This window comes from Apostichopus japonicus, chromosome 10 (genome assembly GCF_037975245.1).
Source record: "Apostichopus japonicus isolate 1M-3 chromosome 10, ASM3797524v1, whole genome shotgun sequence".
NCBI lineage: Eukaryota > Metazoa > Echinodermata > Holothuroidea > Aspidochirotida > Stichopodidae > Apostichopus > Apostichopus japonicus.
The window spans coordinates 280,542-296,184 of record NC_092570.1 but is presented as its reverse complement, the minus strand read 5'-3'; the positions used below and the strand labels follow the sequence as shown (position 1 = coordinate 296,184).

The window sequence follows — 15,643 nt, the reverse complement described above, 5'->3', positions numbered from 1 at the left end:
GCCCTAGAAAATCGATAAAACAATACTTACACTCCATTATCATTAGCGGTGATACAATACATAATACATGTGTGGGGGTGGGGGTGTGGGGGGGGGTGGGGGTTGCTGGAGGAGGTTCTGTACGACCTTCCTGTAGAATCTTTCTGCAGCAAGAAAGTAAATTAATTAAATTAACCATTTCATAAAGTAGAGTAATGAAAATGATAAATCTCTCTGCATGGCTCACCCCCTATTGCACCCCAACCCCCTGGAATTTATCTCATTTTTAAAATAGGACTTGGTTGTTTCCATTTAATTGCCAACGTTGGATAATTGGCTGTAACGTTTTATTTCAAGAAAGTGATAAAGCTGTCTTTTGCCGTCAATCTAACTGAACTAGAAGCTTCGTATTAAGTATCCGCTAAAGGTTTAGGCAATGTAAGTTTAGTTTATTTTGGTAGAAAACAGGATCAGGAGGGACACTCATGTCCCCATCAAGAATCCCTATAGGAGAAAAAAAAAACTGAAGACACAAAAAATCAGACCCGATAACATCGCTTAAAGTGCTTTTCCAAAGCATTTCTTAACCACAATATGGTTTAAGAATATAAGAATATTTTAGTAGTTGCCCTGGCTGTGCACGCCATATTTCTGGACTTGAAAGTTTATGTCGCACTCTGTTCGTCTTGACAAACTTTGTGGCCGCTGTGGACATATTTTCTTATTCATTTCGGAACAGTTTCAGGCTAATACTCGGTTGTACTTTATCATGGATTATTTATTGGTCCCCTTATTGCAATGTTGATGATGAGCTTAGGAGAGCCTGACCGGAAGTGACGTTACCAAACGTTTACGGTTACTTCTCTGGGTTCAGATTTACTGGATGTTTATTTCTAATGGTTACCGGTAAGTAACACATGTGCGCCTATTAAAATAGGTTTGTTGTCTTTCCTGTCATACATAAATTACGATTATATAGGTCTATTAATAAAGCGAAACGATATTTGTGACGACCGCTTTGTAGTTTTCTTTTTGTTTGTAATGGCGCCATTCCTTACGATTTTGTTACTGCTATTGAGATGATTGGACATAGTATGTTACAATATCCAACAAGTTTAGAATAGAATGTGTCGGAATAAAAATTTAGGAAATAAAACCCATAAAAAATTAAGAAAGTAAGGTAATAGCTAGTAAAAGTTAAGTGTTAGGAAAACGTCAAATAAACAAAAGTTTCAGAGAGTAGAAAGCTCACAACAATGGCTTTCAAACTCTCTGTTTATAAATGAGTTTATAAAAATTAGTAATCTAACCTAGGTCAAATTGGATAAATTGCATTGTATAAATAAGTTCTTGAAATAGTATTCTGAACTAGGTCTTAATGTAGGATTTCTTAAATGTTACCTTGTGTTAATGTTAAGAGCGGTTAGCTGAAAGTAAAAGGGATGGCTATATACTACAATTATTATTCGCAATTCTCATCAAATCATTTCTTGCAACTTCTTTGACTGTATTTCACAGATTACGATCGTCAAGGCGGTAAATTTCGGCACAATATTTGAGATAACTTTTTAATTTGTTTTGTGTTCATCAGCTGCACTTAACATGTAAAAAAGCAAAATATCAGACGACGATATGCTATCATTATCAAAAGTGTTCAATAAAAAACGAAAGGTTTTACACTATGACATGCAGTTTGAAGCCTGTGTTTATACTATCAGTATCAAAAGTGTTCAACAAAAACGAAATGCAGTTTGAAGCCTACGTTTATACTTTCAGTATCATATAGGTGTTCAATAAAAACGAAAGGTTTTACACTATGACATGCAGTTTGAAGCCTACGTTTCAGCGTGCATTGCATATTAAAGGTGACACAAACCCAACCATAGCATTGGCTAACATTCGTTTGCGAGATATCCTAGCTTAAAAGTCCTGCATGGAAGCTTACATTATGCAAATCTGTGATTTCACAGAAGAAGCTAACATTATGCAAATCTGTGATGTCATAGAGCCACTATAGGATCTGGAACGATTTAATTTCTCTTTATTTTATTTTCATATTTTTTCAAGGTAATGTTAAAACTGTTGACACTGAAACTAATTGAATCATTAGGTCGTGTTAAGAGGTTCAATATTTTAGATTTCGAATTTGCACACTCATCTCCATTACAGAGAATAAACATTGTAGTTAACAAGGAAAAACATTAAACGCGGAAGCAATTGGTAAAAAATGATGTCATATTTAGACTTGATCAAGTCTTCCGCTTTGTGTGTAAATAAATATTATAATATGTGATATCTTCCGAATGGAAACTGATTTTTCCTAGCTGTTTAAGTAAATTGTTCATGAGAATGTTAATGATCTATAGTGATCATGGTTAGATTTTTGTTTACTTTGAGACCTGTGGTAGTCCTGCCTTACTCTTCTGCAATGGATCACGTTAATTGGAAGAAGTATGTGATGGTCGAACACTGCATTCTGCTTCTGGAACAGCAGTTCTACTTCTCACAGCCCACTTATCACGCGCCAAAGATAGATCTAGTCGCGTTGGTACAACACACATACTTTATAGGCGTAGGAGCCCAATTTGATTTGGAGGGGGGGGGGGGAGGGGGCTGTAATGACATGCCCAAAAATATAACAAAAATTTTCGCGCGTTCAATATGTTAATGTGCATACCATATAGGGTTATTACATCGCATGCCAATAACATACAATCATTTGCCGTGTTATTACCTTCCATATTGGTTTTAATTATTGGGGAATTCGTTACAATAATAATGATCATAAAAATATCAGTTTAACCATTGAAAAACACATTGCAAATTATGTTTCTTTCAGTAGGTGCCCAAAAAAACCTCAGCATATTGCTCGAATATCCAACAAAAAAAATTGGTTGGGGGTTGCAGCCCCGCCTCCTACGCCTATGCATACTTTAACACAACATACGTAAACGTTCTGTGAAGCAGCGGCCAATGCAATGTGGAGGTAGAGATGGAGTGGAAGGGTGAGAGATATGTAACGGGAGAATAGTGCATGGAGAATGGTCTTTGTATCCTCGCTGCATTGTATACTTGCCTCGAGCCTCCCCCCCCCCCCCCGTCCCCAACTTCACCGTCACATAGGGCGTTTGATACCATCTCTCAGGTGACCTATAGGTTTATCAAGGTCGATATAGAGTGCAATCACTGTCTGAGGGCGCAGCAAGCGAGCATCCACTTGAAGGATGCTTTGAAAGGTTTGCACTCCCGACCTCCTATACCTTGGTTATTTATTATCACTATTTTATTTCTCGTCCAGTAATTGCGCACATTTGCCTACTACCCTCAACTATGCTAGGTTAGCTTAGGTACGGTACTAATTACAACAACAGGCTGAGTATTATAGTTTACTGAAAACTTGCCATGTAGAAGAGCATAATGAATCGAGGTATCACATTTAATTTAGATTTTACAGGTTCCGATACGATATGACAAGAAACTAGAACATATCGTTCTTCTTGGCAGGATTTTCTTAATCGACGAGCGCATCACTTATCTTCTTCCGTTTTATTTATATGTATTGCTATGGAGAGACAGATAACAGATATGAGATGGTCGATAGTACTGGGGATGAAGGATACTGGGGATGAAGGATACTGGGGATGAAGGATACTGGGGATGAAGGATACTGGGGATGAAGGATACTGGGGATGAAGGATACTGGGGATGAAGGATACTGGGGATGAAGGATACTGGGGATGAAGGATACTGGGGATGAAGGATACTGGGGATGAAGACGTAAGTGGTACGAACGATGAGAGAAAGCTTTGCGTCATTTATAATCTACATCAGACTCTCAATTTGGTTGTCACGGTGATATGTAAATTTGAAAGCAAGCCCGGTCTCCAGAATAGGCCCTTGGGGTCCATGAATCTCATGTTAAGGACCGATCATATGTAGAGGATCGATGCGCAACAATGGATGTTTTGAAAAGAAATGTTATTAAGGTAATTATAAAACAGCAGAGAGAAGTAACACGTGTAGATTAGTTTCTTCAGAATGTGGTCTTTAGACCTAAGTGTATTTAGAACAAGACACTCTTTTTACCATAAATAGACTGAACTTGAATATTTCCCGATGTACTGTATGCTAAAAGAACAGTATCGGTATATAAAAGCATCATAATCGTAACACATACGATAATCAATAACAACAACAAAATAAAAAAGAATAACTGATACATATACAAGAACTAGCTGTCATAAAAATACATATCAACGCATTCTCCAGAGCGGTACAAACACTCCTTGCCTTCTTGATACAAAATGACTAAAATGTCAATATGAGTAAGAAACTTTGGTTTAACCTCTAGACTTGAAAGTTGACTTCAAAAATTATCTTCATTTTAGAAAAAGAATATTATTAAATTCTGATGAGCTTCATATGCAAAAGTTCAGGCTATACTGAATAACTAGTACGATATCTCAACATAGAACATGTTGTGAAGCAAACACTACAATCCTGCACCATTTCATCCCTCAACACACAGTGGGTTCGGATATTATAACTAGTACGATATCTCAACAAAGAACATGTTGTGAAGCCAACACTACAATCCTGCACCATTTCATCCCTCAACACACAGTGGATTCGGGTATTATAACTAGTACGATAACTCAATAAAGAACATGTTGTGAAGCAAACACTACAATTCTGCACCATTTCATCCCTCAACACATAGTGGGTTCGGATATTATAACTAGTACGATATCTCAACATAGAACATGTTGTGAAGCCAACACTACAATCCTGCACCATTTCATCCCTCAACACACAGTGGGTTCGGGTAGTATAACTAGTAGGATAACTCAATATAGAACATGTTGTGAAGCCAACACTACAATCCTGCACCATTTCATCCCTCAACACACAGTGGGTTCGGGTGTTAAAGCTGTATGGTCACATAACCATATTTTGGTACTGTATAAAACAAAACAAATTGCTTAATTAAGAAATAGTGATAATAATCAGGATGGTCAATGCGTCCAAATAGACATTTTATATAGTTAACATGCGTATAACTTTGTAATTGACTCCTACATCACGTGACATAACGGCGACCTTTGTCCCTATCCTCGTGAGAATGAACCTTTCTTACTTTTCTTTAAAGCAATTTGCGTTTGCAGCATATTGCCACCACATGACATGAGCATGTAAGGAGAAACTACTTACATATTGCATTAACGTCATAATTAGGGGCCCGGGAATTATGAAGAAGGCTCGGAAAAACGAAGAGAGCAAAGAGGGCCCGGAAAAGATACAAATTTAGACACCAAATATTGCTTTTTTAGGCATAATTAGACTATAAACTAGGTCTATAAAAGTAACACTAAACGCAGGTTTTGCTAACAAATACTTTGTGTGAGGTTGCAAAAAGGAGGAGGGGAGTATACCTGTAGTAGTGATCCAAGTCGTACCCGGCTGAACTATTTCCCTCGACTGACGATCGGTGGAGGGTCACTGAGTCATACCATAGCAATATGCTAAGGAGGTAGGTGATATGCTGTTCACGTATTTCTCTGTTACCACAACTATTTGTCATCTTTCAATACATTTGCTAAATCTTCATTAAACGGCTGATAGAACGAGTTTAATAGAGTCCTCGTTTCCGGTAGCATTTCTCCAACACGTTGATTGTTCGGTTTGCGTTGGTTCTTCCTGCCTTTCGAAGTAAATGACTCAATCGCGTCGGATGATATTTCAGCTGCAAAGAAATCATGACGAACAGTTTACTACAAAAACATCTATAAGTCGCGAAAACCTTTACCTTAAATCCTTGTATATATTAAAATGTACATAGCTTACTTGATATCCAGAGGCGTATGCTATCAGATCATGAGGGGCAGAAAACATGTTAGGGCCTGAAGTCTTCAACAGAAGTATTTTAGGATGCTGGGGTGGTCCACATAGGACATTAAAGTTGCTACTGTTTTATGCTTTTTCTCATCTTTGTACGAATGCCATTGTTTCATGGAAATTCGAGTCACTTTACTTCGAAAATTTCCTATTACTGATCATGTGACATACCGGCATCGTTTGCTACTTCAAAGGCTGCAGTGAATGGTTAGTTTACCTGACAGTGTAACACCTCACAGAAAGAATACCTATTGGGCCTCTACTTGTGATTTTGTGTACCGTATGGGTGGTTGCTATTGCAGCTCGCACCACCTGGTAAACGAAGACTTCACTGTTTCATGTTCTCCTATTGTTATCTAGTTCCTATTGTTATCTAGTACATTGCTGGCATACCGGTAGCAGTTTTACGCGCAACACTTCCAGCGTTAACATTTTTAATTCTTTCAGTTGCTTGCTGTGTGGCATGCAGATAGCTTGGCAGCCTTTCGTGAGGTAATTCTTCGAGTCGTACTCTAACTGATTTAGACTAGCCTCATTTGGAGGTGTAGGCTAATACGGTATTATAGCAATACCGTGAGTGATTAGGCAGAGACACACTGTTGTCCCTTCTTTGAAGTGGAGGAGGCCACCCGCCCCTCTGCACGCCCCTGTTCCGACGCATATGATATCGAATGTGTCCCCTTGCCCTTGTGACAAACCAGGGTATAGATATAAGAATGTGTGATAAAGTAGCCCGACAGCGAAGAAGCAGGCGGGACAATGACGGGGAGGGGTTATGACAATGACGCACCAGATAATTTCCCCGTGGATGCCCCCACCCCGCCCTCCACCCCGCCCCAACATACTGCTTTATTCATGCACACTTTTTGATAAGTTGATAAGATCTGTCATACAGCTAGCAATCTAATGTAATTTTTTATCTCTTTACTTTTAACCCTTGTAAGTTTATGCCTAATTTTGTGATTCCTGGTGCGACGAATGACAATACCAAGGTATTTCATATCTTCCCTTCAACGGTCATGTGTGATACAGAGGAAATTGATTTCTAAAGTCCACTTTAAAGTTGGATTGTACCTAGTCGATAAACCAGCCAGGCATCTGTGTAATTATATACATATAAATAAAATATTCAACGGCCTCACACCACTTCATTCTCCCCAACCCCACCCCCTCCCCTCATTAAGTTATTGTAGACTTTTTGTTTCTTTAGTGTGCTAATAACTGTAGTGTGCTTGCAGACATCTGATGGTACTTTTCCTTCATACTAACGGTCAACTAGGATACGACGAGAAAATTTGGCAATTTCAACTAAAAATGAATGTGAATGTATCCTTCTGAACAGACGAACACATCAAAAACTTACTTAGATTGAGAAATTTATAAACCTTCTGTAACTCTAGCGTTGGCTGTCTTGCCCATTCTTCTGTTCTCAGAACGAGAATTTGCTCTGGTGGGAATCGCTTCATCCATTCTCTAATGTGAACTGAGTACATCCCAACTTGAAGTCTCTGTGAGAGAGAAAATGAAAAGAAAGAATCTGTAGACCAAATGGTTGTTCTTGCAACTTGGAGTTATGTCATACCACAATTAGATAAATATTCTTAAATATAGATTTTTTTCATGTTTGAGAAGTACAAGGCGTGGATCCAGGCGATATGGGGTTGTTACCCTCCCCCCCCCCCCCCTTACATTTCAATACCGCACCAAAAAACTAAAACAAAAAGTAGTTACATTGGCACAAACTTGAGGGCAGACCTGATTATAGCCCTATACAGAATTAATTTCAGATCCGTCCGTGGTTGTCATCATTACTTATGATGCTTTCACATGTTGTAGAGTACGAACTACATCACTGTTTGCATAACCAGCAGAAAGCACGAACTTAGGCTTAGTGATTCTTGTCACACTCTATATGAGAACATTCCTATAGGCTGCACACACGTTTTCAAGGTTTGCTGTATAAGGTATTGCCAATAACAGTTCCCTCCTATAGCTACCATACCAGTAAGACATTTGCATTTGTATGTGCTTACGTATCAAGTTAACCTTACAAATAACATTAACGAGGTCGTCAGGCTCGGCTAACTCCATTGAACTGAAATTACTTTGACATACACAAACCAACAAGGTTATTGAACCAACTAATGTGAAGCTAAACACTACGATAGTAAGTTCATCGAAGCTTTGCTTGATATAATAGTGTTCGAATGTGATCAGACTGTGAGGATGCTTTATTCACTCACATTGACATTGCCCTAAAAATAAGAACAACATGGGTTCTTATACTCACCAAGGTAAATCTAGACACAATGTATGTATATGATGTTCATTGAAACTTTGCTTTTGAGGCTTTAATCGTCAGTATATAGGGAAGCGTTCACTTTGGGAGGTCAAAATTCAAAAGTATTAACTGCCACAAGCTTGCGTTTAGATCAAACTATAGACTTTTTAGTCTTTATGTGCCTCACCATTGGACCTCAAAGCTTTGGTTCTTTCTGGGGCAGTACCACCCAAACCCCCCTTCGAGGTACTGAACAGCATTCAACGACCCCATACGCACAGTAACTTGTACCTTCTGCAGTGATCGTGTTTACAAGGATTTCAGACTGACTTCTATCGACTTTTGTTGACCTTTGCGTGTAAGTCAAATAAACCAAGGTAATAATTAATTGTATAGTATTATATTTGACTTACTGGTTGGTAATAGTTACTGGCACATCCAGCGATGTGTTTGGTTTCAAGGCATTTATTAAAGTGACCAATCACATCTTCGACACGAACATGAAAGTCCTCTGGACTTTTAAAGAGAGGCCAAAATGAGTCGAGATCAAGATATTCGGAGTAGAGGCGCGAGGCCGGCTCACGTATGATAACGATGATCCGAGCATTTGGTTGAACTGCTCTGATCATATCAGCGGTGAAGTAGGGTGGCCCATCGGGAGGCTGACCGTACAACATCTGTGATCTACGCCGCTCCCAAAAATTTGAAGCGGTACCATCACCTGCAATAATAATATAATCATACGTCAGATGTGGAGACTATGGAAGTACTTTCATCTGCATGCATTTATCTTTACAGAAAGAACATTTAAATCCTAAAGAGAGGTACAACATTAATGACAATGAAGTAAGAGTGATGCAAAGGTTCATACCAGGAGTTAACAAGAAACCCAAGAGGCTTAGTGATTCCTTGCCACACGTCATAGGAGAAGGCTCTTGAAAGAATAAGGCACATACCACATATGATGTTCATTCAAGATTTACTTTTGTAGACATATCCGGTTAGCATAGCTCTTATACTGAGCTATGATGACCGTAAGTCACTTTTGAACCCACAGAAAACAATGGCTTACTTGTACTCAATAAGCTTGATTCCAATATCTGCTATGAAAATCATCTAAGCTTTTAAAGTTATCATGTTTACCAAACTTTCAGACTTACATTTCTGTTGCCCTCAAATGACCTTTGACATCTACGAGCAAGTACGAAGTTCATTCAACCTTCACCTAGAACTATAGTTTTTTTTATAATTTGACCAATGGTGACATCCAGTGACTTTGCACTTTATGAAAATCAGCAGGGTATTCTCGTGATGGAAGCTGGATCACTGTAAAAACTTTACAAGCTCCGTATTTTATATATATAAAGCTATCTTTGAAACAGAAGCTTAATTGGTTACCTCTTTAAACATCGTGAATCGTTTAGGATTTTATACCTAATGTACAGCATAAAAGCAATCCTCAACGCTGACGGCATAGCAAGAAATTGATTATCGAGTGCCGTGAGCTGGCGACATTTCAATGTCTTTCAGACTCCGATTACACATTTTCCTTCCACTTAATAATTTCGAGTAATGTGTTATCGCTATATCAAGGACGTGCAATTCCTAAAGAAATGAACGTATACTTATAGTGAAGAAAAGTTAAAAGAATGAGTCAGTTGGTGGATAGTGTAACACAATTTAGCTGCCGCTAGGCAAGACACAAATACTACATACTTCATAGTATTTCAACTCTTTTGTTCCTTATTCTACAAATGACTGCTTAAAGTAATTCGTTTTTGACGAATTTTCGTAACTTATAATAGTGAATCAAACTATGAGTTGTTTGATGTCATCATGACACATGTTAATTTATGTTTTGATTTTCACTATTTATAATCTTGTTGTTTACACTTCATAGCAAAGTGATTTATTCAGGTATATATGTCCGGCATATATATATATATATATATATATATATATATATATATATATATATATATATATATATATATATATATATATATATATATATATACATATATCCTTTGTTTGACTTTATTATTATTATTATTATATATATATCTATATATATATATATATATATATACCACGTACATCCTACTGACTTCAAATCAGTTTTGTTTAGTGTTAATATAAACAGGATGCCGAAAACCTAATTGGCTTTCCATGCCAGGCTATGATCTCAGACGTTAGGCTTCAATACATACGAATGATTACAGCGGCTGGCAGTAAACCGACACGCAAAAAGGAGTAAAAACTTGAAGGCTATATTTGACTGCCTTGACACACAAAACACGAGGCAAATATCATAACTTGGCTATTCGAATATTGAGGATAATTTAGCTTGTTCAAATACTAATGATAGAAAATTATGTGAGCGTTAAGTATAACGTTATACTGTATCATATAAGGTATACATGTGGTAAATGCAATGATGAACGTATATACTAATAGCCTATGTATAAAAGTATATATAAATAGATCTATTCTTTGATAGATAGGGGGGCAGTCCTTCCCATGAATGCTCGTTCCCTATCCTCACAGCCTAACATTTACTTGAGCCACGGATCAGAAAACCAAAAAACAGTGGTATGCCCAGAGAGCATGAGAACGAAAAGAAAGTCAAGTTGCTCCTATTAGGCTCAGTCCGAAGTTCCTTACGTTGAGATTGTAACCTTGTGGTCACGTCAATTAATACGTATCATGCTTCCCTTTAACTTGGAATAGATACTTAAGACATGATCCTGGTTAAAGTTAAACAATGGTGTAAGGTCACAGAGTTAAAGTTCGTATTAAAGTAGAAATAACGACATAATCCGCTCAGTATATTGTATTACCCGGTAATTATACATGTCCTGTCATATCTCAAGTATTTCGAGTGTAACTTGTTTATGATACGTTCGATTAGGGAATCCTTTGATATATGAAAGGTAAAACTCTAGCGGCACCCTCCTCGCTACAACCACAAGTGAACTCAAGTATACTGATACAGTGATACTCATAATTATGATGTCAGAGGTCATTTGAAAATAAGTAACACGTACAGATACAGTATAGCAAATGGGAGCTTTTCAATCTTTGAGATGACTCTAGGCACTATCTTCTGTTGAGATGTCACAGCTCGTTAAATAAAACCAGTGCGGGTCATTTTGGTTGATATGTGCTTTCCGATTTTCAAGACATTCACCCAGTTTTAGCTCCTCTTGACTTGTCCTTTAATGTCAATAAAACTGACGATGGCAAATTAATCTGTTACTTATATGTTACATATTTTACCTCCAGGTTTGTGAGATTTTACACGTAAGTGTTATTTTGACTTCACACTATAACAAAATGTTACGGCGGAAGGGAACGGGGTGGGGGTGGGGGTGGGGGAATGGGGGCGTTTTTTCATATGCACATCAAATGGTTTGAACGATCACGTGGGTCAAAGTCTAATAAATAAAAGCAAATACTTATAACATCTCGATCATAATTTGTAGCTTTCCTTTCAAATCAGATTTGAAAGACACAAAGATTTTTCTAGGATTAGTTACCTGAAACTATATCAGTTTTACATGGAACGCCATTGGTTTGTTTTATAAGTTACATCAATCTGTAGGTACACCATAGTAGAATTACAGTACTGCACATGAGGTAGCCTATACATCATTGTCTAAAATGGAGTTATTGTTTTGGCATATATAGTTTCAGATATTATCATTGTCTTTATTTGTAGTTTAAGGAACGTCACGGACATTATAGTTAAATGTTCGATATTGGTCAAACTTAGGTATTACTCCGAATGAGTGAGTGAAGATTTTGATATGTAAGTGTCATCTAAGGCCAAGCGATCAACTATCATGTGGTAAATATGAAAAGATACATCTATGCTTAAGAAGGCTTGGGAGGTGACGACAACTTGTGTAAGTCGATGGAGGAAGTGCTTGTAGTCCCAGACCTGTAACTTGATACAAGTGACCCGGTTTGTCCTCTGTCACTGTCGTAAACAACACATCTGCAACTACAATATAGTCCAATAGTTCCAGGTGTTTGTTAATACACAATGAGACGAAACCAAACAGATGATATTCCGTTTTAGTCATTCCTTTGACGAATTATATGAAAAGTTTGGAAGCAGGGCAGGTGTTGCATGTATCATAACTGAACAATTTCCTTGCGGTTTTGAAAATATAAGCATTTCAATTAAAGTGCTTTTTTTTATCTCACCACAATGGTGTTTCATTTTTATTGCTTTAAGCGAAACCAATGAGTTGTCTATCAAAACAACTACATATATACAGTGCTTGATAAAAACAGCATGAACATATAATAAACTTAGTACCTTATTTGCTAAGATAACGATGTTACTGTGTTTGAAGTGCAATATTGACATTTTGAGACAACTCTCGCTCATTTTCTCAATTTCGTGAGTTTAAAACGATATTATAACCTGATATTCGCAGTATATTTACATTTTGTTATTCAATCAATTGTATATTAATATCAGGAGGCATTGCGCCTCTCCGTGTAAATAGCTAAATATTATGTTCATTATTACTGTACTATCTGCTCGACTTCTTAACTGGTTTGCAATAACCTGGAAGTTGCTCACTATTTGGAAACCTATGACTATATGAACCCTTCATTCAATTATCGCTAGACACCCAATACTCTGTAAGTACGTCAATTACATTACACATCCTGGATACCAACAACTTGGCTACTACACAGCGATGTATTGTTTATTGATGTTTTGTTGAGTAACTTTGTAACGTATCTGAATAAGTCTGCAACGATGTGAGAGACATTCTACCCACCTGAGCTTAGCCCCCCCCCACCCAATGGATGGCGCTGAGTTAGACTACATATCAATAATGATGCCCCCTCCCACTTTGACAAGCAAATTTATGCCCGAATATTCAACCACGCACACATGAACAAAACTCCTCAAGTTGCATCTTCAGTTATTAACGTTGGATGTTTGTGACTACTGAGTTACCCGGCAAGCTGAATATTGAGTCGACCATACTACACACTAGTTGTCATATATTAAAGGAAGATAAGGTGTTGTTACAACTCGCACCAGAATTGGTGGAATTGAAAGTACAAAAGATTACAAAGTGAACATATCGAAAACATAATAGATTATCGGTATACTACAGCTATTCTGTATGTAACTCTCTATTCAAGCAGTCAAATAATTGTAACTACAACTGTAAGACAGCATCGGCAGTATTAAATATGTTCTCATTAGTTTCAAAGTTAGCATCTGTCAAAGTTAGCCCTGTCAGGATCGAAACATCTGGGACTCTAACTTATATAGGCTATTTACCTACATAGATTGTGGCAGTAGATACACAGTTTTAACAGGTTTTTATTTTTCTGTGCTCTCTCTTTGGTTTCAATAGTGTCAGACAATTGCACAACACACTTCGTAATATTTGGTTACTTCATGAAGCTAAATGAACAATTAGCCTAGGTACAGGACTTGAACATATTGGCCTACATAGAGCCTGTGTCATTAACATCAGACTATTCATATCGGGGGAATTCCACGAGACCGAAGGTCCGCGAGACCGAATTTCCGAGAACCGATGGTCCGCGAGACCGATGGTCTATGTAGCTTGCCCAATAAAATCTGAAGAGGTAAGGACAAACGGGCGATTTAACCAATTTAAAACACTTTTTGAACATTGTCACATTACATTACAAAATATTTATTTGAAATTCGAACAGTCTAAAGAATTTTGACTCCTTATAGGGGGGGGGGTGAGGGGGAGTGTCCCTCCTAAATTGTTCACTGGTAGGTACCCCCCTCTAATATCTGAAGAGGTAAGGAAAAACGGGCGATTCATACCAATTTAAAACACTTTTTTAACATTGGCACATTACATTACAAAAATATTATTTGAAATTCGAGCAGTCTAAAGAAGTTTGACTCATTACAGAACCGAAAACCGCAACATGTTCCCTTGTTATAGCGTATACTGTCATTTTTATCCAATTTTACTATTAAACTTAATTAGGGGTGGACTTTTATCCTCTAGCCCGTAACAGTTGACACAGTTTCCTCATAATGAACCAAACGTCTAATTTACTTCCTAAAATTTGTACATTTTGTAGCACAAACACACAGCAGGGGGGGGGGGGGGGGGTTGACTTTTGAGAGCAGGGGCTTTCGCCCCCTGCAAACCCCTCTGGTTACGCCACTGGGGGAGGCCTAGTATCAATGCAAGCCGCCCCAGCCCCCGTTGCGCAAGTCACTGGTATCCACTATGAAAAGAAATGGCTGTAAATTCTTTTTAATTACGCGCTTTATCAAGGTAATATTACCGGTAGTAATATTTGTCTTACCACTATTATAGGCCTAGTATAGTTTCGGGTCTCGCGGGGCCTAGTAATAGTTTCGGTCTCGCGGACCTCGGTCTCGAAGATCTTCGGTGTGGCGGACCTTTTTTAATTTCGGTCTCGCGGACCTTCGCGGTCTCGTGGCCTGTAACCGGTTAATTTACATTTAGTCGTGGAAGTAGAAATGCTCATACCTCGGCATAATGAAAATGATATCCAACGACATCAGCTTTGTTGCACTCGTACGCTCTCAGTATTACCCTAAGCAGCTTATACTAACTATACACGACATCCCGTGTCGTTTATATAGTATATTATAGAAGACTCAAATTGGCAGATTGGCACGAGGATACTCTTACCAGTCGTTAATTCTGAAGTTAAACTTCACTATTTTCGACGCGAGATCACTTACACATCCCAAGGGAAATAACTGCACCATAATAGAGAAAAGTAATAACAGTGATATTATAAAGTAAACATTGTGTTTCTTTTACAACCATGTTATGAATAACAGTCCAGCATAGGCTTTTTTTCAAATAACAGGTATTGTAAATTAGTAAGTCTCCAGACTCCAGGTTAACTTCGGTAGCTGGCTACTTTAATGATCTAACTGTGGCATATAGACGTTGTTTTCATTATACTTGTAGATTATATAAGAACATGGGTTCAAAATCTTTTGTGAAAGTATTTTCTTCCTGCTCATTGTTCTGTTCCGTTACTAACCTCTTCCAGACTAGTTCAATTTATGAACACGATCTTTTAATACTCCACGGGAGAAATCTATCATTGCCTTAGAATTTGGAACGTCTTTCAATATTAGACGGAGTGTTATTATGTTATATTAACGTGACTTTCTACGGTTTAGTAACATCGTTGGATCAGCATAATGAATGTTAAGTTGGCAACAGTGTGAGAACTGTGAAGTACTTAGTTCTCTGTTGTCTATACATTAAACCGCGGTCGATGTACTTTTATTAATCCTATACAGTTGGTAGTGTAGTAGTACGTATGCTAATTTTTGTCATCAAGGAATCCGATGACAACATAGAAGAAACTCAGGTATGTCTCATATATATTATATATACATGATGAGATTTGCTCTTTTTAAATCATGAAATGAGTGCTCATGACATTTGAAAAAAATATATATAAATA

The 15,643-nt window shown here is 37.6% G+C and overlaps 1 protein-coding gene across 1 annotated transcript in view; it reads right to left on the bottom strand.

Moving 5' to 3' along the window:
- Nucleotides 1-4,003: 4,003 nt before the first annotated feature.
- Nucleotides 4,004-15,643, bottom strand: part of LOC139974861 (uncharacterized) — a 28,461-nt gene continuing 16,821 nt past the window's right edge. The window contains exons 7-9 of the mRNA XM_071982349.1: nucleotides 8,569-8,876; nucleotides 7,238-7,382; nucleotides 4,004-5,722 (exon numbers count right to left, since the gene is read on the bottom strand). Coding sequence (XP_071838450.1) covers nucleotides 5,550-5,722; nucleotides 7,238-7,382; nucleotides 8,569-8,876 — 626 coding nt within the window. The 3' untranslated portion in view covers nucleotides 4,004-5,549. The remainder of the gene's footprint in view (nucleotides 5,723-7,237; nucleotides 7,383-8,568; nucleotides 8,877-15,643) is intronic.